Raw genomic sequence first — 22,910 nt, 5'->3', positions numbered from 1 at the left:
TTTGGGGGGGTGCGTTTACACCGTTCCGCCTGCGGTAAAATTGATAAAGCGGTTTTATTCTTCGGGTCAGTACGGTTACAGCAATACCTCATTTATATCTTTTTTATGTATTGGCGCTTTTAGGCAATGAAAACAATTTTATATAAAAAATAATCATTTTTGCATGGCTTTATTATGTGAGCTATAACTTATTTTTTCGCTGATGATGCTGTGTGGTGGCTTGTTTTTTTGCGGGACAAGATGACGTTTTCAGCGGTACCATGGTTATTTATATCAGTCTTTTTGATTGCGCGTTATTGCACTTTTTGTTCGGCGGTATGATAAAGCTTTATTTTTTGCTTCGTTTTTATTTTTTAAGGGTTTCACTAAAGGAATTAACTAGTGTAACAGTTTTATAGGGCGGGTCGTTACGGATGCGGCGATACCAAATATGTGTACTTTTATTGTTTATTTTATTTCCAAAAAATGAATTTATTAGGGAATATTTTTTTTTTAATTAGGGATTTTTTATAAATTATTTTTACACTTTTTTTTTTTTTTACTTTATTATATTGTCCCGGGGGGACATCACTGTAATATGTCAGATCGCTGATCTGACAGTTTGCACAGCAGTCTGTCAGATCATCTATCGGACAGGCTTTCCTCAGCCCTGCTCTCTGCAGGCAGTGAGGAAGACGCCTCCCTGCAGACCTTCGAAGGCCCCTGCGGCCATATTGGATCCGGGGGCCTGCAGGGAAGGAGGCCCCCAGAGCAGCGCTGTACATAGCGCTACTCCGGGGGTCTCAGGGAAGAGCAGGGAGGGAGCCCCCTCCCTGCTGATGCTTCCCTAAACCCCCGGTACACTGTGACCATGTTTGATCGCAGTGTGCCAGGTGTTAACGTGCCAGGGGCAGTCCTTGACCGCCCCTGACACATAGTGCCGGGTGTCAGCTGTGATAATCAGCTGACACCCGGCCTCGATCAGCGGCGCCCCCCCCCCCCCCGGGAGCGCCGCTGATCGCTATGACGTACTATCCTGTCCATGGGACTTAAGTCCCAGGTCACATGGACGGGATAGTACATCCAATGGCAGAAAGGGGTTAATATACGGTTAATTTGCAGGTAAATGACGTTAAAAATAATTCCTGGCTACCTTACTGGAGAAGTGGTACAGGGAGAAAAGTAACTTTATTCCTCCCAGCAGCCACTTGCCTTCAGTCATCGGGGCGGTGCAAGACGTTGCTACAGTCATCATTACCACAGAGCGAGTGTGTGAAATCAATCTCCTACCTATTGATTGACAGTCTGCTCTGCAGTGAGTGTGCAGTGTATGTGTGCAGAGCTGTTAGAGTGATCACTGTATAGTGACTGTATCACCTCCTTGCATAACACCAATGACTGTAGGTGAACGGCTGCAGGGAGGAGAGAAGATCATTTTCTCCCTGTACCCGCTGCTCCATTAAGGAAGGTAGGACTTTAAGCTATATACTTGCACATTAACCCTGTATCTGCAGGTAAATAGTTTCTGGACGTTAGAGATGGTAAACTTCAATTTACCCTTCTGCAGAAAGAAGCCGTGAACCTCCAGCAAGATGTCTACAGACACGTGCCACAGCACAAATCCAACCATTGTGTAGGTGTCCCAGGGGTCTGGTAGATCCAACGCTTGTAAGTCCATACCAAGGAATATTGCAGCCACTGCAAGAGGAAGAAATCATCACATATTCTCACGTGTACACGTTATTTGGTTTTAAAGCACTCATAATTCCAGGAAGCAGTACATGAGAAAACCAGGAGTGACTTAATACATAAGGTAGTATACAAGTACAAATAAACCCATCTAGGTCAGTGACAGAGGGAGGACCCTGCCCATGAGGGCTTACAGTCTACAGGGAATAACAGCAGCTGATATGGCAGTGTGCTGGCAGCAGGGTTATTATAGATTGCAGGCTTCCAAAGTGGGACAGATTGACCTGCAGGGGTAGCGAGTGCTAGAAAACACGGGAAGCACGGGAGAAACATTGCAGAGGGTTGTGTGAGAAGCAGACAAGAGGGGAACACAGATTACAAGTGGGGAGATGTAGTGGGTAATTAGGTCAGAGAGGAATTGAGGGGACAGAATACGGACTTTGTAAATCATTGTTAGTATTTTAATGCCAAAACTGTTGTTTCAGGTAAATTTTCAGAATAAGCTGTCCTGTGTGTGTACATCAGGAATAACAGCAACTGTATTCTGCATTGTCATCAGTTCTCCCCTCTGCAGCCTCCATCTGTAAATTTTCTTTTTTTTGACATTGTGGACAGATAAGCTGCTAGGATATCTCCCATACATAGCACACACAGGGATTCATGGTTTTCCCCCTCGGTGCAGCACACAGACAAAAGGTACACATGGCTTTATACAGCAATACTGAGCAGCGTGGCTGTGAACCCAGCAATGCAATTAGGTAAAGCTTGCATAATTCGGTGTGTGTCTCACTATGCACGGTGTCATGTGCTCCTTACTGGCATTGTCTTGACCAAGATGGATTTTTACAGATTGATGCAAAGTTTGAGACTAATTCGGTGCCTCAGCTGCATGTGTCGCGGCTGTGACAGTCACTACAGGTGCATGGAGAGCCCAACAAACAGGCTGTCTATGCATGTGTTATGACTGTCACACAGCCACGACACATGCAGCTGCGGTGGCGAACAGCTGATCAGGAGCGCTTCAGGTATCCGGGTTCCTGATGCAGCTATTGAGATAAGCTCATATCTGATGCGATTCGCTCATCCCTAGTCATCTTCTGTTGAGGGAGAGTCAGTAGGTTCCCCCATAAACACAAGAGTCCCAATCCTGGTAACATCATTGGATTCTGACAACTTTTCATCAGTGTGTCACAGCTTCTAACTTGATATCAAAGAAGCACTTCAGCATTTGTTAGTGATTTTTTTCAGCACTGGAGTAGTGTCTCTAATGCAAGGTCCCTGCAGCTGATCTTATAACACACCGCCCAGCGTCTTCACCTTTTCTCAGCGCCGCTCAGGTCCCTCGGTGCAATCATTTGACCGCAACTTCTGATTCTCCGTAAGTCCTGAGTTTCGTCACAAGCTCGCAATGTAAGTCTGATTCTCAGCCTTACAGTGAAGAGTAACCTCCGGCTCACTGCAGCAAACACCGGATCGATCCAGCAGGTCACAAACTGCCGGTGACAGGCAAGTATGAGACTAAATGCAAGAACCTTCCATTCAAAGCACCACTCCAGTTGTGAAGGAAAAAAAAAAACACGGCGTGGTGCTTTAAAGTGATTCTGTCACCCTATCTTTCACCTCTCAGCTGCTGGCACCGACATCAGGGGCTTATCTACAACATTCTGTAATGCTGTAGATAAGCCCCCGATGTAACTTGAAAGATAAGAAAAACTAGTTATATTCTACTCACCGGGGGGCACGGTCCGGTTCGGGTCCGATGGGTGTCGTGGTCCGGTGTCTCCCATCTTCTAACGGTGATGTCCTCTTCTTTCCTTCCTGTCACGGCTCCTGCGCAGGCGCACTGCTCTGCCCTGTTGAGGGCAGAGCAGAGTCCTACAGTGCGCAGGTGTCGGGAGAGGTCTGGCGCCTGCGCACTGCAGTATTCTGCTCTGCCCTCAACAGGGCAGAGCAGTGCGCCTGCGCAGGAGCCACGACAGGTAGCAAAGAAGAGGACGTCACCGTTAGAAGATGGGAGGCCCCCCGGTGAGTATAATATAACTAATTTTTCTTATCTTTCAGGTTACATCAGGGACTTCTCTATAGCATTACAGAATGCTGTAGATAAGCCCCTGATGTCGGTGCCGGCAGCTGATAGGCGAAAAATAGGGTGACAGATTCCCTTTAACCATTACATGGCAAAATGCTTGCATGTAACTGTTGTAATAAAACGGGGTAAGGACTCTTTTTGGAAAACTACTCGTCGGGTTCACAGAGATTAGGTCAAAACATTCAGCCAACGTAGACCATGTTCTCATGACCTAATAGTAAATCAACCAGAGAGCAAGTAAACAACTTGGGTATTTCGCACTGGTTGTCTACCCTGCCCAGCGCTCTCCCAATTTATTAATTATGGTGGTTTTGATTGCATCTGTCGACCTGAAGAAACATAGCTCGCCTGGACCCTCCCGGATCACACAGATTGGGTATATTGCATGGACCGGCTATAGGAGTGTAAGTTAATAAACCTCCTTGAGACTAAGTACATTCAATACACATACGTAATTACACATCAAAAAAACTATTGTATATTATTTTGGCTCAAATGAATATTTTTAATTACTTTTTCTTTTAATAGAAAAAAAATGTGAAAACAGAAGAACTATTTTCTCAGCCATGAACACAAGTGTAGCCGCGGGACCATAAACCCACAAATTCTAAAAAGTAACTTACCTGCAATTATTCTTGCAATTGTGCCAGTTCCCCAGTGCGCCCAGTTAAATAATGGCCTCCTATTCGGAAATGTATCAGTTTATTACATATAGCAGTGCTGAAATAATGAGTCTTAAAACACAAACCACTAAAAGCTCTTTGGATTCCATAAAAACATCATTTACTAAAACACAAAGCTGCTACATTTATATCTAGCTTGCCCTTTATTTCTTCGCTTTAGTAAGCATGGGGCAATGGTCGTCATTGGTGTCCAATGTCATCCTGGGCACCCGATCCATTATATCCCCGCTGACTTATATCACATTTCACATCACCACTTATGGCACGTGTGGAAACCAGTGGTGCACCATAAGGGGGTCACCACAGACACAAATTTATAGGGAGCTTCAAATTTTGTGCCTCTTCTATCCATAAATGAGCAAGAAAGCCAATGCACTGAGCAGCAGCTTGAGTGGCGTGATATCTGGGCACAATGGGTGCCTGCCCAAAGTCTGGCGGGCTGACCAAACTCGTGGTAATGAACAGCACATCAGACAATGTTACACTCATCTCACCTGCTGCGCTCTGCATAGGCAGCAACAGCATGTGCAGCACTGAGCTGCTCTACAGTTTAACACTAACTAGGACTTTGAGTAAGCCTAGGGGACCAAAACAGTAAAAAAATAAATAAATAAATAAATAAAAATCATATTAATTATATACCTCAATGTAGTTTATGTTGTCAAAGAGCACAAAAAAAACGCTAGGAGGGTCAAATCACAACAATTATACTACCAGGTTATTTATTTTCACTGCAAAGAACACCATTTCCCCCCCCCCCCAAAAAAAAAAAAAAAAAAAAAAAAAAAAAAAATGTATTTTTGCCTTTTCTCTCCCTCTCACCAATTCATCGTACCTGGAATTTTTTCCCTCATACAAATATGAAATATGTTGTTGGAAAAATAAAGTTATGACTCTTGGGAAAAAGGGAAGAAAAAAAAAAAAAGCTGGCAAGAAGGAGAGCAGTAAGAGGGTACAAGTTCCATCATATATTAAGTTAAGCGATTGCTATAGGATTTCATACCTGTGGCTGCAGGGTGGAGGCCTGAAAACTGCGATTATCGGCTGAAGAACTGCCAAGGCCAAGACTATACAGCCTAAATAGGGATGATAACCGGCCCGCTGCAAGAAGCAGAAGACAATACAGAATTAGAAAAGCTCCATGTAATTTGTGCGATGATTGACCAGACATGGCGAACCAATAATCCTTGTGAGAATACTTGGTGTTCGCCAAGACTGATGGCCTATGCAAAGGATAAGGCATCACTATTAGATCGGTGGAGGTCAGAGCTGGTGAGCTCAGCGATTGGCAGCAGCAAGTGAAAAACCCTTTAAACACATGAAGTATGTGAGAACTAGGTTTGAAAGGGTTAGAGTGACTTAAAAATAGTAGACACACTGCATTATTTCAGTGACGTGAATCAGATCTAATGGCTTGAAAATTCTAGGTAAGGCTGGGTTCACATTACATTTAGGCAGTCCGTTAACGCAGCCATAGAGCCCCATTGTCGGGCGCATCGCGACGCATGCCGTAAAGCGGCATGCGTGCGCGACGTGCCGTCATTCAGTGACGGAGCCTCTGAAGCGGGCTGCAGCGTCTGAGGCTCCGTCACCGCTAGCACAGATGAATCATCTACGCTAGCGGGTATAGCGCTATGCATTGAACGGGCTGGTTAAACGCAATGTGAACCTGGCATAACCTTATTAAAACATCGTTTCCACATGTGCTCTACACAACGCAGCTTTTGTAATTTTTTACAGCCAAAACAAGGGATGGATTTAAAAAAAAAAAAAAAAAAAAAAGTAGTGTAGCAGTGTTGTGCAAAGCACATGTGACACATGAGAGCCAGTTTAATGAGAATAATAAAAAGATACAAAGCCAAGCTGACATTCTAAAAGGTTGTCCAACATTGATGCATGCAATTAAAGCTATTCCGCCAGTGCAGGATGCAGTTTACTTACAGTACTCCAGTATCCGCGGTATAAAAATGGCAGCACAAAGGCCAAAACTGTGAGTAATACTGTGGTGACCATTAGGATACGATGCACCTCAGGAAGGAAAGAAAAACACTTAAATGGCTAAAGACTGAGCAAAGTGCTTTCATCTGGATAACATTTTTCTTTTCTACACTGCAGTTGACCATTTTACCTTGGTGATAAGAAAATCAGCAACGAGCAATAAAGTAAAGGGAACCTGGCAGGAGATTTAGGCCGGGATCGCACATGTGAGGAATACGGCCAAGTCTCGCATATTAATACCTGACACTGTCGCCAGCACTCGGATCAGAGTGTACGGCCACATAGCAATACATGAGCCACACGCTCCTGTCCGAGTGCTGGCGGCAGTGCCGGGTATTAACATGCGAGACTCGGCCGTATTCCTCGCATGTGTGATGCCGGACTTCAGATGTCAGTACCATAGTAAGCATGAAATCAGACACTGGCAGCATTATGGCAGTCATTTATGTTCTATATTACTCTGACGCTTTGCAGCTCTTCAGGGTGCATAAACTTTGAAAAGCTGGATGGGGACTATGTATGTGTCTCAGAAGTCTTGTCCAAGAGAACGGCCATCACCTTTCAGGGCGCATATACAGCATTATATTATATTTATATCTGCCCCCAACCTGACCTGGAAGAGAAGAAAAATAACTTATTATACTCACCTGCGTGGCGGTCTGGTATGAGGCGTGTCGCTGGTCTGGTGCCTCACATTTTCTTACGAACCCCGTCCTCCTTCATGTGGATGAAGCGTCCCTGCGTCATCCGCATACTCTCCTCGGCATTGTGCTCCTGCGCAGATTTACTTATCTGCCCTGCTGAGGGCAGAGCAAAGGACTACAGTGCGCAGGCGCTGAGCCTCTCTGACCTTCCCCGGCGCCTGCGCACTGCTGTACTTTGCTTTGCCCTTAACAGGGCAGATAAGTATATCAGCACAGGAGCGCAATGCCGGGGAGCGATGAAGCATGAGGCTCCGAAACCTGCGACACCCATCGGACCCGGACCGCACCACAGGTAAGTTATCTTTCTTCTCTTCCAGGTTGGGTTGGGGGCAGATATACAGCATTATAAAATGCTGTATATCAGCCCTGAAAGGTGAAAACTGCTGACAGGTTCCCTTAAGTTGGACAAAGAAAAAAAAAATGTTCTGACAGATCAGTTTCAAATAGAGGACTGTTGGACATATGAACACTGTCTTATTGTATAAGGTAGCTGCCTCCACTTAGTTGTGCTTGTGAGAGTTTTCCTTACTTCTCGGAGAGATAATATGTAGTTTTTATAATATAATCTGTAGGATCAAAGTGAGTGACAACTTTGTTACTCACAATATATTATGTTCACATGTTGCGTTTTTGCTACTTTTTAAGCAAATTTTAAGCTGTATTTTACAGTAACAGCAAAGGCTGAGATTTCATCGTTTTTCTTTTCCTGACTGATCTGGAAAACTGCTGCGTTTTTTGCGAAATGCAACATGTCAATTCTTTCAGTGTTTTTTTCACCCTTAGGTAAGTGCAAAAATGCAACAAAAACCGCATAGTAGATTTGTCTGTGTTTATTGGTTGGAAAAACCTAAGGATGTTGCATAATGTTTTTCTTTTTATCATCTTGGGGGGGTGCACTAAACTTCATCAGCATGCTCGAGACAACAAAAACTGCCAAGAGAGCAGATTTTGCCTGCCAAGAAAAAAAAAAAAGCAAAAACGCAACATGTGAACACAGCCTTACAAGGTAATTTTAAAAAGCAGAAAATACCTGGAACCAAATTTTCTCCCCACACAGAGTAGATGTTGGCCAGACAGGCTTGAAGAATCGAGCCACAAGGACACCGATACTGACTGTAGTCATCCAGGCAACGAACATCATAGCACCTGACAAGGTGAGCAGAACAAGTACAGGTGAATGACGGCGGATAGCAATATTAAGATGTGACCCGACAGATGCGGCGCAGAGTCAGACAGGACGGTCTCATGTATGTGCGACAATAGGGTCTGACCAGTCACCTATGAGAAGCCCAGTCTACTTACAGGACAGCTGAAGACTGGACTTATTTTTGCCCAGGATAAGACTAAACTCCTCTTTAGAACCTTGGATAGGGCAGTATTAAGTGGAATGAGAGGAGGGATACAGCTGTTTACTGCATCCTTGATAAATAGGAATACAACCATTTTGAACCTTTTTGCAAAGGATCATAACAGACGTCATGTCAGGGTTGTTTTGTTCTTTTAGACTGGACAGAATAGCCAGACTAACACTATTCCCAGGGCTAAAAGGTAATGGAAACGTACTAATCCTGGTGGAAACGAACGCCATGTGCGGATGATGCTGTAATATCAGCTAAAGCAATAACCTGCAGCAAATGCTACTCCGTCACCGCTGACTAACAGTCCACTTGGCCTAACCATTAATACCAAAGTTGTTTGCGGCAAGTCAATAATTTGCATTATCAAAAAGAAAAAACCCTACAGGAAAAAAAAAAAAAAAAAAAAAAAAAAGTCTATTTACCATGGAATTTAATGAGCAGAGGGGATCGTGACCCACCGACGTCCTCGTTAGATTCAGCAACGTTGTACATTTTGCTGGTTATAAGAGGCTGGCGTTGATGTCTGTGAATGTGTCCTTACATTTAAAAAAAAATAATTAATTCGCCATTTTAAAAATAAAGTGATACTGTATTTAGAATTTAGAGTATTGATATACCATCTTCAGCATCACCATCAGCCACAAATATATAATGATGGCTGTCCAGTGGATATCGCTCTTGAGAGTCAGGAATGCGGATATTTCTCCGGAAAGAACATTGAAGAATTCCATCTTCTATCCTCCATGCCATGTCCCGCAGAACGTTCTGGAGTAAAAATCATATTGGAACACAGATCAGAATGCACTTTCCATAGATTCATATACTATAACCGGGATAAAACAGGATTTTTGGGTTGCTTACCGAAAAATCTGTTTCTCGGAGCCTTCTTGGGGGACACAGAGACCATGTTTAGCTGTGTCCCCCAATCAAGCGATAGAGAAATATGCCTTATTCTACCAATCAGTGGGGGTCCAAGCAGTCGGACCCTCATCAGTTATCATTTATACTTGGGATTGGTGACTTGACTTACTCTTCACCTAACTCCTCCTTTAATGGAATCAATTTTCAGTTGCAAAACTTTCTAAGCAAATCTGTATCTTAGCGGATTAAAAACGTTGCAAAAAACATAAAAAAAAAAAAATGCATGCGAGATAAAAACCTGAATTAAAAATAGGTAACTTTCTGATGAAACAATCCCTTTAAAGAATTTACAAAAAGCGTCAGGAGCAAAACAGTAATACCCCTTCTACAATACAGAATCATTGCATCATTTGCCAAGAAGGCTTGATGGGTAATTTAAAGCTTTTAAAACTAGCATTCCAACTTTCTGCCTTATGAAACTACATTCTGAAAGTTTATGTTGCGATTTCATGATTTTCTGTAATTACCGACGATGCCACATCTGGATGTTTGCGTCCTCGAAAGTATCCAGGGTTTATCGTGACAGTTTGCTGATTAATCACACACAGGTAAACATCATCATCCCCCTAGGAAAAAACCAAAAACATCAAACTATTACAGCATGTACAGATAAAACCTGTTTTAATCAAACCTGCAGCAACCAAGTAAAGTAAGTGACGCATCGCTGGAATCAGGGTCTGTGTCTCTACATCCTGCGGTTATCAGATTAGGTAGCAAACACCTGGTGATACTCACCATCCACTGGTCATGGGATAAGGCAAAAGACAAGTATCCTTTTACTGGTCCACTCATCTCAATCAGGATGGAGTCGCCTTCTCTCCTGAAGGACAGGAAGAAGCAGTGCAGATCACGCTGAGGATCGCACGATATGGGGCTCCTGACACAGAACTTGTTGCTTCCACATCCGGATGAGCTGACCTGCAAATACAATAAACTGTAAGATTATTTTCCATCCCCCACAGAAGGTTGAAACATTTATTCTATTGACTGGATGAAAGGATACAAACTCATTTGGGGGCATTTATATTTCTTAAAGTCATTAATTTTGTGCTGAAATTTTTTATTTTTTTGTTTAGTTAAAACTTTTGCCCCATTTGAAATCTGGAGTCTGAATTTCACCATCTATTCTGCTGGCAGCAGAGAGTGGGCTGAGAATCCATCAGCGAGCTCATTTCAATGGAAGAGTTTGTAACCCTTAAACTTTTTTCTTCTGAGATTTAGAAGGTTGAAGTGAACTTTGTGTTAATAAGTAAGCTTTGAGCAGCTCAGGAAGCTAAAAGTTGTAAACCCAACCATCAGAACGGGTACACTCAGGAACTCTCAGTTCAAGTCTTCTGCAACCAGAAAAACAGGCAATGCAGCACAGCACCAGAAAAGTCTATGAGACTTCAGAAATCTCATGCACACACCTTGCGTTTTTTATTTTTCCTGACAGCTGCGTTTCTGCAACATACAGCATGTCACTTCTTTCAGCGTTTTTCACCCAATTAAAAGCAACGGGTAGTGCAAAAAACGATGCAAAAAAGGCAGGCATCCGGATTTTATTTGCGTTCTTGGTGCCAAAACCTGATGAAGTCGAATCAGATTTTTTTTTTTATGCACTCACTTTATCAGCATGCACAGGAGACAAATGTACCCTGACAAAAACGAAGGAAAAACTTACGCAAAACCAGCTTCTCATAAGCAGCTTAAAATTTGCATTTAAAAAAAAACAAAAGCTGCAAAAAAAAAAAAACACAACTTGTGAACACTGCCTTAGGCTATCGTGTCAAAATTTTTTTTATTAAATGCGACAGCTGCATTTTCATTTTTTAATATAAAAATAAAAAAAATTCAAGTTCTTTAAAATTGATAGCAAATAATTAGATAGTAAATGGTTTGCCAGGAATTCAATGATCAGCGCTTCCATAAGGGCTTTAGCATTTCTTTAGATTAAAGAAGACAAAAAAATTTTTTTGAAAAAAGGAGAATAATTATAATTTGGGGGTTTATAATGACACGCCTTTGCATGCATCGTGGGAAGTGTAGTGTTATTGATAAAAATGTAAATTCTACAATTCTTGGGTTTATCGAAGTCATCTGAAAAACTTTACGTCTGAATGATTGGGCTCGATGGTCAAATATTTCACATCAAGCAAATGATTATAGACAAAATGATTATTGGTAACGATATGAACATGTGTATAACCAGATTTATCCATTCATAGTCTAAATGGTAGTCTTATACCTAAAGGAAGGTCACAAGTATCGAATGGTTGAAATGTAAAAAAAAAAAAAAAAAGTCCCTTCACAGAAGTTAGAATACAAAGTTTTAGGAAAAAAAACAAAATAATTAAATGAAAATTATATTAATATAATAATTATTCGGCCATCCAGTGTATCTGATTTTCACATGATCATGACCCCCTATATACTGGCTTAGGCCGGTTTCACATTTGCGCTTTATGGCGCTGCGACGGGTGCGCAGATCGTGCGCTGGCAGGATTTTGCCATGCGCTGCGCACTTTTGAAGGTGCGCCCGTGTGCGCCGAACGCAGCATGTTGCATTTTGGCGCACCTTCAAAAGTGCGCAGCGCACGGCAAAATCCGGCCAGCGCACGATGTGCGCACCCTATGCTAAAGCTGGGGTGCGCAGATCGCAAGCGTCCATGTGCGCTAGTAGGCGGCGATGACCGGATGGGGCGGGCAGGGAGCCGGCGGGGGGGGGGCTTAGCGGCCGCCGTGCGCAGGCCATCGCAGCGCCATAAAGCGCAAATGTGAAACCGGCCTTACACAGTAAAGCTGCTTTACACAATGTTCTCACTGGTGCAAGAGCCTCCATTTATTACAGAAGCCATAATCCTGCGCCGATTTATAATGCAGTCAAATATCGATCAATCGGACACCCATAGCTTGTAACGTGGTGCGTTTGGAATCCGGTAATGTTTTTATCAATTAGATGGCAGGAGTAATGTTTGTGTGGCCTACAATGGAAGAGACCAAGACTATAAAGATAGTCCTGTACAAAAAATAAAAAATAAAAATGGAATCGTTTCAGCGACTAACCAGTCAGCTTGTGATCTCACAGGAATGGGGGGCTCAAAAACAACAACAACAACTAGCAGCCTGTATTACCCCCTCGGTCAGTAATGACGCTGATGGCACGGCTGGCGGCACAACTGACGGCACAACATTCTGTGGTTTACTGGAGACGAGTAGAAAACCAGATTGAGAAATAATTGGTCCTGGAATCTTCACCCAGTAAATTGCATATTTTTCAACGACAGTGGCTCTAGGACATAAAAAAAGAAAACGTTATGGTTAAGTAACATGCAGGGAATTAAACCAGTACAAAAACAAAAATACGTAGTGTGACAAAATCCTAGATAAAAAAACAAAGATTGGGCACATTTATCATTATGTCACAGATGAGAACATGAGGGACTAAAGCACGCTAATGGGCGACAGCAATGACAGGACTACAGCGCACAGGACTGTTTCAGCCAATCACTGGGCATCTACATTGGCAGTGATTGGCTGCAGTGGTCACATACACTGTAGTAGAAGCATTGCAGGGGTCACGGTTACAATTACGACTTGTCATTTCTAACCTAAGGGAGTTTATGGAGTATAAAAGGTTACACATAGAAGATGAATTAGGCATAAGTGTCATGGAGAAAATAAGCAGCTTGGCCCAACCAGGTATTAAATATTCAATGAACTTCACATATCGGCAAGTGATAGCAGCTTTACCCAATTACTGATCGCCAGGGGTTCTGGCAGCCTGTTCCTTATTGAGGGAGCTACAAAAAAATAAAAAATAAAGGTGATAATCACCTAGTGACACCCATCAGGATCCAGCACAGGCTGCTCTGTGGTCTGCAATGTCTCAGGAAGGGAAGACTTCACCGCTCCGTCAGCAGAACCGCTGCGGCCAAAAACTGGGAGCAGCATTCAAGCGACTCGAGCGGCGAGCCATCCCAAAAATATCCAGTGATGCTGTGATCAAGTCATCTGACCGCTGCAGCCGATCAGAGCACAGCGGTTCTGCTGCTGACGGAACAGTGATGTCTCCTCTTTCTGCATCAGTGCAGACCACAGAGCGGCCTGAACTCCTTCCAGGCGAGTGGCGATAAAAAAAAAAAAAGTCCTACTTTCTTAACAGATTTAAACGCCTAGGAGACTTCTTTTTGCCTGAATAAACCTCGCTCAGAGCACTGGTCTTATAGCGTAATAAGGTGATATGTTGGAGACAGTTTTCTACATTGCCCGGAAGTGTATAAAGAATTGATTATTATTTCTTGGCAGAGACTTCTTTAATCCCTCTGACTTGTATAATACAGGTTTGTTACAGCGTGCTGATAAACAAGTATTTCCAGATCCAGCGAGAGCAGCATTCGCCGAGCTCGGGAAGAATGCGGCCTCCAAATCCCTCATCCACTTGTAAATGTTAACAATTGATCTGTCGGTAAAAGGAGAAGCCCGGCCGCTTTCTGGAAAAGAATCCGCGTCTCCAAAATTAACTAATAGAATACTGATTATACACAGGGGAACAAATGACCTGACGCCAAAGCAAATCACAATGATTATAAAAGACAAAAATATATTTTTTTGCTTAATGTAAATGCCCATCGGTGAAATGCTAAACAGGCACGTCGACCCCCTTAAGGAGGCAGAAGTCTATCATAGGTTCCCCTTCTTCAAGGAGCCTTTTCTTTTTACCACCGACATAGCATTTGCGCTGGGTTGAGTTGTAGTTTTGATTGACATTATTTTACATTACTGCCCAAATTTTTGAACTTTGTTAAAAAATAATATTGGATTTGTGATTTGGGAATCTGACCTTCTGTTTTCCATTATGGCATAGGCCTACAAATGTCATGGCAATCCATAGGCACCCTGCGATGTCACAGGCAGACCATTCAAGGGGTTGACCACAGTAAATGGTTAGTGTCAAATGCCAGCTGGACAACACAGCTGACGCCCGCCATATGCAGAGCGGGTGCAGCTCCTGAGCCTGCTCCAAGCACCCCGATCCATGTATACATCAGTCATATAGTGTGACAGGGGTTAAAGGATTGATATTCTGTGAATACAAGTAAATGACAAGAGGATCTGACTTTTCCAAAACCAACATCTCAGAAGGATGTTAACCATCATGGGTCCAGCTGTAGAAAACTCAGTTTTGGAATCTGGTAAAACATTTTGGGTACAAAATTCTATCATGAATATTTATGCGCTACACTGAAAAGCATAAAATATAAAGCGACAGGTGAGTGCAAGTGAAAATGTACAGTGGCCTGTGCTGTGAACATGACGACGTACAGGAACTGGATATGCTGCGGGCCGGCGCTGGGGGCGATCCAATAGAATTCAACCTGTTCTTTTCTCCTCTTGTTGGTCTGACTGACAGCGGAGCCCTGGAAAGAGAAGCATTGGGTTACACGAGCCAGAATAAAATCCATGCAGACTAGTAAGCCAATTTGATCGGGGGGAACTGCGAAGGACGCCACTTCCCGGCCTTCTGGAGTCAGGAAAGCATCACCCTTCGTAACGTCTGCACAATTCATTGCAGTTAAAGTGGTCTTTAGCAATTTTTGTTACAAAAATCTTGTGTTTCTATTGAAACAGTGGCTTACAGCAAAAATTCTGCTACAAGGTCCCAGACCGGCTGCATCTGAGCTCTGTAATAAAGCTCGGTGCAGCTGTATCAATGTCAGCGTCATTGTAATCAACTCATAACACGTCACGGATATACAGAATATAGCTGTCTGGTGAAAATGGAGCATCTGCTTAGGATATAAACAAAATGGAAAGGCGGCGGTAAAAAAAAAAATGTAATAAACTCTACAAAAGAAATGAGCAAATACATTTGAGTGGAATCAATTCTATTACAATTTTCATTCGCCAAAACGCAGATTTTTTGGCAACTCTTCTGCACAGATTTAGCAAAATGCCAGCTGATGGATGCCATCTCTCTGAACTGTAAAGGGTCTTCAAAAGGTAAAAAAAAAAAAAAAAAACCCTTATAGTCACAGTTCAACTCTGGCCTCTAAGCTCCTTACAGTCTTTTTGGCATCTTCTGCACCAAAACCCCCAGTTTGCTCTCACTGAGCTGGGGCTTCCAGCTCTGATGAAGCTTGGGATGGTTTTCTGTATGTATACGCAAGGTCACAGCCAACTTGGGACATCATGAACTTGCGTACGCTTGCACAGAACTGTCTCCAGTCTCATCAGTCCCAGCTCTATGTGAGGGTCTTGGGAATTTGAGTACTTGCAGCAAGGATGAGAAGATGTGAAGAAGATCGGAAGGGTGATGGTGAGGGGCCCCGGAAAGGTGAACGGTGAGAAGAGTAAGAATTTTTATTAATTTTAACATCTACTGTATATTATGCTCTGGGATCTGGAGAGGCCCCATAGCATAATAAGGAACATTAAATTTGTGTAGAATAAGTTTATTGCTGACTGATCTTCCCAAGAAACTCTTCACACACGGGCAAATTAACTTTTTTGCTAGGTCAACTCTTCTCTAGTGTACAACATTAAAAGAGAATCGGTCAGCCCATTTTAGCCCTATCAGCTGCCGGCACCGCCATCAGGGGCTTATCTACAGCATTCTGTAATGCTGTAGATAAGCCCCCAATGTAACCTGAAAGGTAAGAAAAACACGTTAGATTATACTCACCGGGGGGGCTTGGTCCGGTGCGGTGGGTGTCGCGATCCGGTCCAACGCCTCCCATCTTCATACGATGACGTCCTCCTCCTTGCTTCTCCCTTGGCTTCGGCGCACGTGTACTTTATCTGCCCTGTTGAGGGCAGAGCAGAGTACCGCAGTGTGCAGACGCCAGACCTCTCTGACCTTTCCCGGCGCCTGTGCACTGCAGTACTTTACTCTGCCCTCAACAGGGCAGATAAAGTACACGTGTGCCGGAGCCGAGGGAGGAGCAAGGAGGAGGACGACGACATCGCTAGAAGATGGGAGGACCCGGACCGGACCGTGCCCCCTGGTGAGTATAATATAACTTGTTCTTCTTCTCTTTCAGGTTTCATCGGGGGCTTAACTACAGCATTACAGAAAGCTGTAGATAAGCCCCTGATGTCGGTGGCCGCATCTTATAGGGCGACAGATTCCCTTTAAAATGTTTGTCATTCTCCAAGGTTTTCTATTTCTTATGAAGTGTAAGTAACTATACCGGTAAGCTTCCACATTTCAAAAGTTGTGAAACTTGACTGTCAATTAAAGAGAAGGAGCCCACGGCATCACCGTCTAAATTATTCGCATTTCGAGCCTGAATTAAAAATCCAGAAAAGCGATCTCCAGACAAAGTCACTGGCAAAAAGAAAAAAAAAAAACAAAAACAGTATGTTAGTTTTCGGCATCAGCCAATTATGGTATTGAATAAAATTGGACAATAGACGATGAATAAAATAAAGAAAAAAACCCATACCGTTATATATTCTACCGTATATTGATTTTTAGGATAATTTGTGTTTTACCCATCAAGTTTAATTTTCTAAGCTTTCATCGAAGTGACAAATGAAAACGGATTTGGTTGCTTTAGGCACACAGTTTCTCTAAACACAATTTTGGAAGTGTAAAGTTGCAATCACCCGACAAATGAGCAAAAAGCTTGTTCGTCGGGTGTTTAAACGACAGCCTATTCGCACAGATTTATCTACTACTGATGGTTCTGTGCACATGGAAGTGCGGTTGGTCGGTCTCAACAAGCTGGTAAATGAACAGCGGTTGGCAAAACATAACCCATCATCGCTTATTGGCCGCAGTTGGCCTAATGTCAATGCTCTTACCTTTGATCTGATCTCCTGGACTAAACACGGTCTTATCCACAGTGATGTTATGGATGACTCCTGGCTGCGGGGAATGTTTATGCCGCGGCTCCATGGAACTGCAAGCTACGGTGACCTGCCCATCCGGATAACTGGTGGCAGGTGGAAAACTGCAAGCGAGCAACCAGATGACGAAAACCGGCACCACCAGAGCCATCTATAGATTGGAGAGAAAAAAGAAAGACCCCCATGTCATACCGCAACATCCTTACATCAAAGAACGCACTGACAGGCTTCTCCAATCTTAGCAAAGGTCCAAAACATTGTGAATCTCAACCAAATGTGAGAGATTCCTGACGCAACGTTTTGTTTTGTTGTTTTTTTGCCTACGTGGCCAAACATTAAAGGGAACCTGTCCTCAGAAAATCGCCTATTAACCCGACCGCGGGGTCCTGCAGGCTTATCACATGGTAATCACAATAGTGTTCATAGCTAAAAAACTACGGTATACGTAGACATCGGTTATACACACAAGGAGGAAAGTTACAAAGTTGGCAAAACCACAAGACATACAGGCCCCGATTCATCGTCAACTTTGAGCGTGGTTTTTTTGTCTAGTTTTGTGCTTTTTTTCCTTTTTTGTTTCACCCAATTAATTGTTTTATTTGCGCCTTTTTTAAGTCTATTTGATATCTGCTCGCCCGTGTTTATTTTATTCACCACTTTGTGGGTGGAATTTAGAGATTCCTAAGATTTTCGCTTAATTTGTCTCAGAACAGTTTAGGTGCGATTTCCCTCCAGCGCCTCCTCCCCCGGTTTTTCAAATTTGGTCGTATTTTGATGCAATTTTTGCAACTTGGACCAAAGGTCATAAAAACCAGTTCAATACAGGAAAAACAAAAATCCATTTATGACTTTACACCAAGTGCATGAATCACACCTGCCATTTTGATGAATTCGGCACCAAAAAAAATGGCAACAAAGACAAAAAAAAAAAAAAAAGCTCAAATGATGAATTGGGGCCATAGTTTAGCTACAAGCACCACTGTAATCAACATGTAATAGCCTGCAGAACCCTGTCTGGGGGCAGGTTACAGGCAATTTTCTGATGACATGGTCACTATAAACACTGTCAAGAGACTTGTGTGCGCTGCCAGCGAGCAGGCGGTCACATGACCACACGACTGCGTGTGCGCTCCCTGCGAGCGAGCGGTCACGTCACCACACGACTGCATGTGCGCTGCCAGCCAGCGGGCGGTCACGTCACCACACGACTGCGTGTGCGCTGCCAGCCAGCGGGCGGTCACGTCACCACACGACTGCGTGTGCGCTGCCAGCCAGCGGGCGGTCACGTCACCACAAGACTGCGTGTGCGCTGCCAGCCAGCGGGCGGTCACGTCACCACAAGACTGCGTGTGCGCTGCCAGCCAGCGGGCGGTCACGTCACCACAAGACTGCGTGTGCGCTGCCAGCCAGCGGGCGGTCACGTCACCACACGACTGCGTGTGCGCTCCCTGCGAGCGGGCGGTCACGACACCACACGACTGCGTGTGCGCTGCCAACCAGCGGGCGGTCACGTCACCACACGACTGCGTGTGCGCTGCCAGCCAGCGGGCGGTCACGTCACCACACGACTGCGTGTGCGCTCCCTGCGAGCGGGCGGTCACGTCACCACACGACTGCGTGTGCGCTCCCTGCAAGCGGGCGGTCACGACACCACACGACTGCGTGTGCGCTGCCAGCCAGCGGGCGGTCACGTCACCACACGACTGCGTGTGCGCTCCCTGCGAGCGGGCGGTCACGTCACCACAAGACTGCGTGTGCGCTCCCTGCAAGCGGGCGGTCACGTCACCACACGACTGCGTGTGCGCTCCCTGCCAGCGGGAGGTCACGTCACCACACGACTGCGTGTGCGCTGCCTGCCAGCGGGTGGTCACGTCACCACACGACTGCGTGTGCGCTGCCTGCCAGCGGGCGGTCACGTCACCACACGACTGCGTGTGCGCTGCCAGCCAGCGGGCGGTCACGTCACCACACGACTGCGTGTGCGCTGCCAGCCAGCGGGCGGTCACGTCACCACACGACTGCGTGTGCGCTGCCAGCCAGCGGGCGGTCACGTCACCACACGACTGCGTGTGCGCTCCCTGCAAGCGGGCGGTCACGTCACCACACGACTGCGTGTGCGCTCCCTGCGAGCGGGCGGTCACGTCACCACACGACTGCGTGTGCGCTCCCTGCGAGCGGGCGGTCACGTCACCACACGACTGCGTGTGCGCTCCCTGCGAGCGGGCGGTCACGTCACCACACGACTGCGTGTGCGCTCCCTGCGAGCGGGCGGTCACGTCACCACAAGACTGCGTGTGCGCTCCCTGCGAGCGGGCGGTCACGTCACCACACGACTGCGTGTGCGCTGCCAGCCAGCGGGCGGTCACGTCACCACGCGACTGCGTGTGCGCTGCCAACCAGCGGGCGGTCACGTCACCACACGACTGCGTGTGCGCTGCCAGCCAGCGGGCGGTCACGTCACCACACGACTGCGTGTGCGCTCCCTGCGAGCGGGCGGTCACGTCACCACACGACTGCGTGTGCGCTCCCTGCAAGCGGGCGGTCACGACACCACACGACTGCGTGTGCGCTGCCAGCCAGCGGGCGGTCACGACACCACACGACTGCGTGTGCGCTCCCTGCGAGCGGGCGGTCACGTCACCACAAGACTGCGTGTGCGCTCCCTGCAAGCGGGCGGTCACGTCACCACACGACTGCGTGTGCGCTCCCTGCAAGCGGGAGGTCACGTCACCACACGACTGCGTGTGCGCTGCCTGCCAGCGGGTGGTCACGTCACCACACGACTGCGTGTGCGCTGCCTGCCAGCGGGCGGTCACGTCACCACACGACTGCGTGTGCGCTGCCAGCCAGCGGGCGGTCACGTCACCACACGACTGCGTGTGCGCTGCCAGCCAGCGGGCGGTCACGTCACCACACGACTGCGTGTGCGCTGCCAGCCAGCGGGCGGTCACGTCACCACACGACTGCGTGTGCGCTCCCTGCAAGCGGGCGGTCACGTCACCACACGACTGCGTGTGCGCTGCCAGCCAGCGGGCGGTCACGTCACCACACGACTGCGTGTGCGCTGCCAGCCAGCGGGCGGTCACGTCACCACACGACTGCGTGTGCGCTCCCTGCAAGCGGGCGGTCACGTCACCACACGACTGCGTGTGCGCTCCCTGCAAGCGGGCGGTCACGTCACCACACGACTGCGTGTGCGCTCCCTGCGAGCGGGCGGTCACGTCACCACACGACTGCGTGTGCGCTCCCTGCGAGCGGGCGGTCACGTCACCACACGACTGCGTGTGCGCTCCCTGCAAGCGGGCGGTCACGTCACCACACGACTGCGTGTGCGCTGCCAGCCAGCGGGCGGTCACGTCACCACACGACTGCGTGTGCGCTCCCTGCAAGCGGGCGGTCACGTCACCACACGACTGCGTGTGCGCTCCCTGCGAGCGGGCGGTCACGTCACCACACGACTGCGTGTGCGCTCCCTGCAAGCGGGCGGTCACGTCACCACACGACTGCGTGTGCGCTCCCTGCAAGCGGGCGGTCACGTCACCACACGACTGCGTGTGCGCTGCCAGCCAGCGGGCGGTCACGTCACCACACGACTGCGTGTGCGCTGCCAGCCAGCGGGCGGTCACGTCACCACACGACTGCGTGTGCGCTCCCTGCAAGCGGGCGGTCACGTCACCACACGACTGCGTGTGCGCTCCCTGCAAGCGGGCGGTCACGTCACCACACGACTGCGTGTGCGCTCCCTGCGAGCGGGCGGTCACGTCACCACACGACTGCGTGTGCGCTCCCTGCGAGCGGGCGGTCACGTCACCACAAGACTGCGTGTGCGCTCCCTGCAAGCGGGCGGTCACGTCACCACACGACTGCGTGTGCGCTGCCAGCCAGCGGGCGGTCACGTCACCACACGACTGCGTGTGCGCTCCCTGCAAGCGGGCGGTCACGTCACCACACGACTGCGTGTGCGCTCCCTGCGAGCGGGCGGTCACGTCACCACACGACTGCGTGTGCGCTCCCTGCGAGCGGGCGGTCACGTCACCACACGACTGCGTGTGCGCTCCCTGCAAGCGGGCGGTCACGTCACCACACGACTGCGTGTGCGCTGCCAGCCAGCGGGCGGTCACGTCACCACGCGACTGCGTGTGCGCTCCCTGCGAGCGGGCGGTCATGTGACCACGATTCCAACTTGTGCACACATGCCAACTAGACTTCTGCACGAGTCAATTCTCTACTAATCAGAGAAACGAGAACAGACTAGTAGGCATGTGACCGCCAGCTCGCACGGGGCACACAGAGAATGTAATCCTGTTACCAGTGTTAGGCTGGATTCACACATTTTTATTCCATTCATTAAGGAACCATTTAGGCTTTTTTTCTTGTTAAAAAATGCTCCCAAACCTTCTGTCTGCGTCTTTTTAGCCTTCGCATTGTCGCCCAATACAGAGCGCTCTCCAGAGCCCCGGCCGCGCACTTAGCGCCTCGGTGCGGTCTTGTTAGAAGCGTAAGGCTGTGTGCACACGCTGCGGATTTTGCTACGGTTCCGCAGCGGTTTTGGCCGCTGCGGACCCGCAGCAGTTTCTGCTGCGGTGTACAGTACAATGATTCCCTATGGGAATCAAAAACCGCAGTGCAGACGGTGCGGAATTTTCCGCGCGGATTATCTGCGGTTTTCAATCCGCAGAAAGAATTGACATGTCAATTCTTTCTGCAGATTCTCCTGCGGTTTGCCATCTCCTCTATTGAGGAGATGAAAAACCGCAGGACAAAACCGCAGAGCAATCCGCAGGTAAAACCGCAGGTCTTTTGACCTGCGGTTTCACCTGCGGATTGTACAAAATCCGCGCGGATGAATCCGCACCTTTTCCGCAGCGTGTGCACACAGCCTAAGAGCCGGAATATAAAGACACAGCAAGCCGCTTTTATAAGTATAGATTCACACTTTTCAACTTTTGCACTTTCCGCAGCGGAATCTGCTTGAAAGCAGCACGGGAGAGAAGGAAGCGCTGGAGGGACCGACACCCACCTGCTGCACCGAGGTGTCACACAGCGCGCTGTAACCGGCGCCAACACTCCCTCAGTGTCACCTCCATGACTCACTGTAACGAGCGCCGCCTGCGCCCCGCACGTGTGAGCCGCAATGCACAGCCCGGGCCGCCGCCGTCACCTACCTCACTCCGCGACCTCACCGGCCTCCCGCAGCCGTCACTCACCTCTCAGCAGCCGGAGGCGGCACAGGCGCTGGTACTGACGGGGTCAATACAAAGGAGGCGGGGTCACAGTACAGGCCTCCCACTATTGGCTGCTGGGCGTGTTGTAGTAATGAATATGGAGGGGGTGACACTGACAGTAACTGACAGCAGGGAGACATCGTGTCACAGCTCCAGAGATACTGAGGCCTCCACAGGTCACACTGTATAGAGTACACACCATCATGGCATTATATGTGACAGATCATACATTATAAATAACTAATGAAGGATTACAGCTGGGAGAATATGGAACATTGTGCCCAGAGCCCACACAAAAGTTTTGAGCATTATGTCCTGCAAATTTATATAGGACATGACTCCAAAGTGTTGTTATCTGTTTAGCCTGGGGCTTTGGCCGTGACACCTGTCCCACCACCAAAGCCTCCTAGATGTCATTGCTACATTGCAAT

At 47.3% G+C, this 22,910-nt stretch overlaps 1 protein-coding gene across 2 annotated transcripts in view; it reads right to left on the bottom strand.

The window, feature by feature from the left end:
• LOC141085814 (putative ferric-chelate reductase 1) overlaps positions 1–22,596 on the bottom strand; it is a 36,347-nt gene extending 13,751 nt beyond the window's left edge. The window contains exons 1-14 of one of the 2 annotated variants that reach the window (XM_073571384.1): positions 22,462–22,596; positions 17,210–17,405; positions 16,594–16,730; positions 14,726–14,820; positions 12,536–12,692; positions 10,157–10,339; positions 9,889–9,987; positions 9,118–9,265; positions 8,923–9,036; positions 8,173–8,288; positions 6,382–6,468; positions 5,444–5,541; positions 4,381–4,439; positions 1,537–1,677 (exon numbers count right to left, since the gene is read on the bottom strand). In XM_073571384.1, the coding sequence (XP_073427485.1) occupies positions 1,537–1,677; positions 4,381–4,439; positions 5,444–5,541; positions 6,382–6,468; positions 8,173–8,288; positions 8,923–9,036; positions 9,118–9,265; positions 9,889–9,987; positions 10,157–10,339; positions 12,536–12,692; positions 14,726–14,820; positions 16,594–16,730; positions 17,210–17,405 (1,630 nt within the window). In that variant the 5' untranslated portion in view covers positions 22,462–22,596. Of the gene's footprint in view, positions 1–1,536; positions 1,678–4,380; positions 4,440–5,443; positions 5,542–6,381; positions 6,469–8,172; positions 8,289–8,922; positions 9,037–9,117; positions 9,266–9,888; positions 9,988–10,156; positions 10,340–12,535; positions 12,693–14,725; positions 14,821–16,593; positions 16,731–17,209; positions 17,406–22,419 lie in introns of both variants that reach the window. The other variant, XM_073571383.1, reaches the window with a different exon arrangement.
• Between the last annotated feature and the right edge of the window lie 314 nt (positions 22,597–22,910).

The sequence above is a fragment of the Dendrobates tinctorius genome, unplaced genomic scaffold (genome assembly GCF_039654945.1).
Source record: "Dendrobates tinctorius isolate UK_male_01 unplaced genomic scaffold, ASM3965494v1 ptg000029l, whole genome shotgun sequence".
Classification (NCBI taxonomy): domain Eukaryota; kingdom Metazoa; phylum Chordata; class Amphibia; order Anura; family Dendrobatidae; genus Dendrobates; species Dendrobates tinctorius.
The sequence above is the reverse complement of the archived record's forward strand: the minus strand, read 5'-3'. Positions and strand labels throughout refer to the sequence as shown.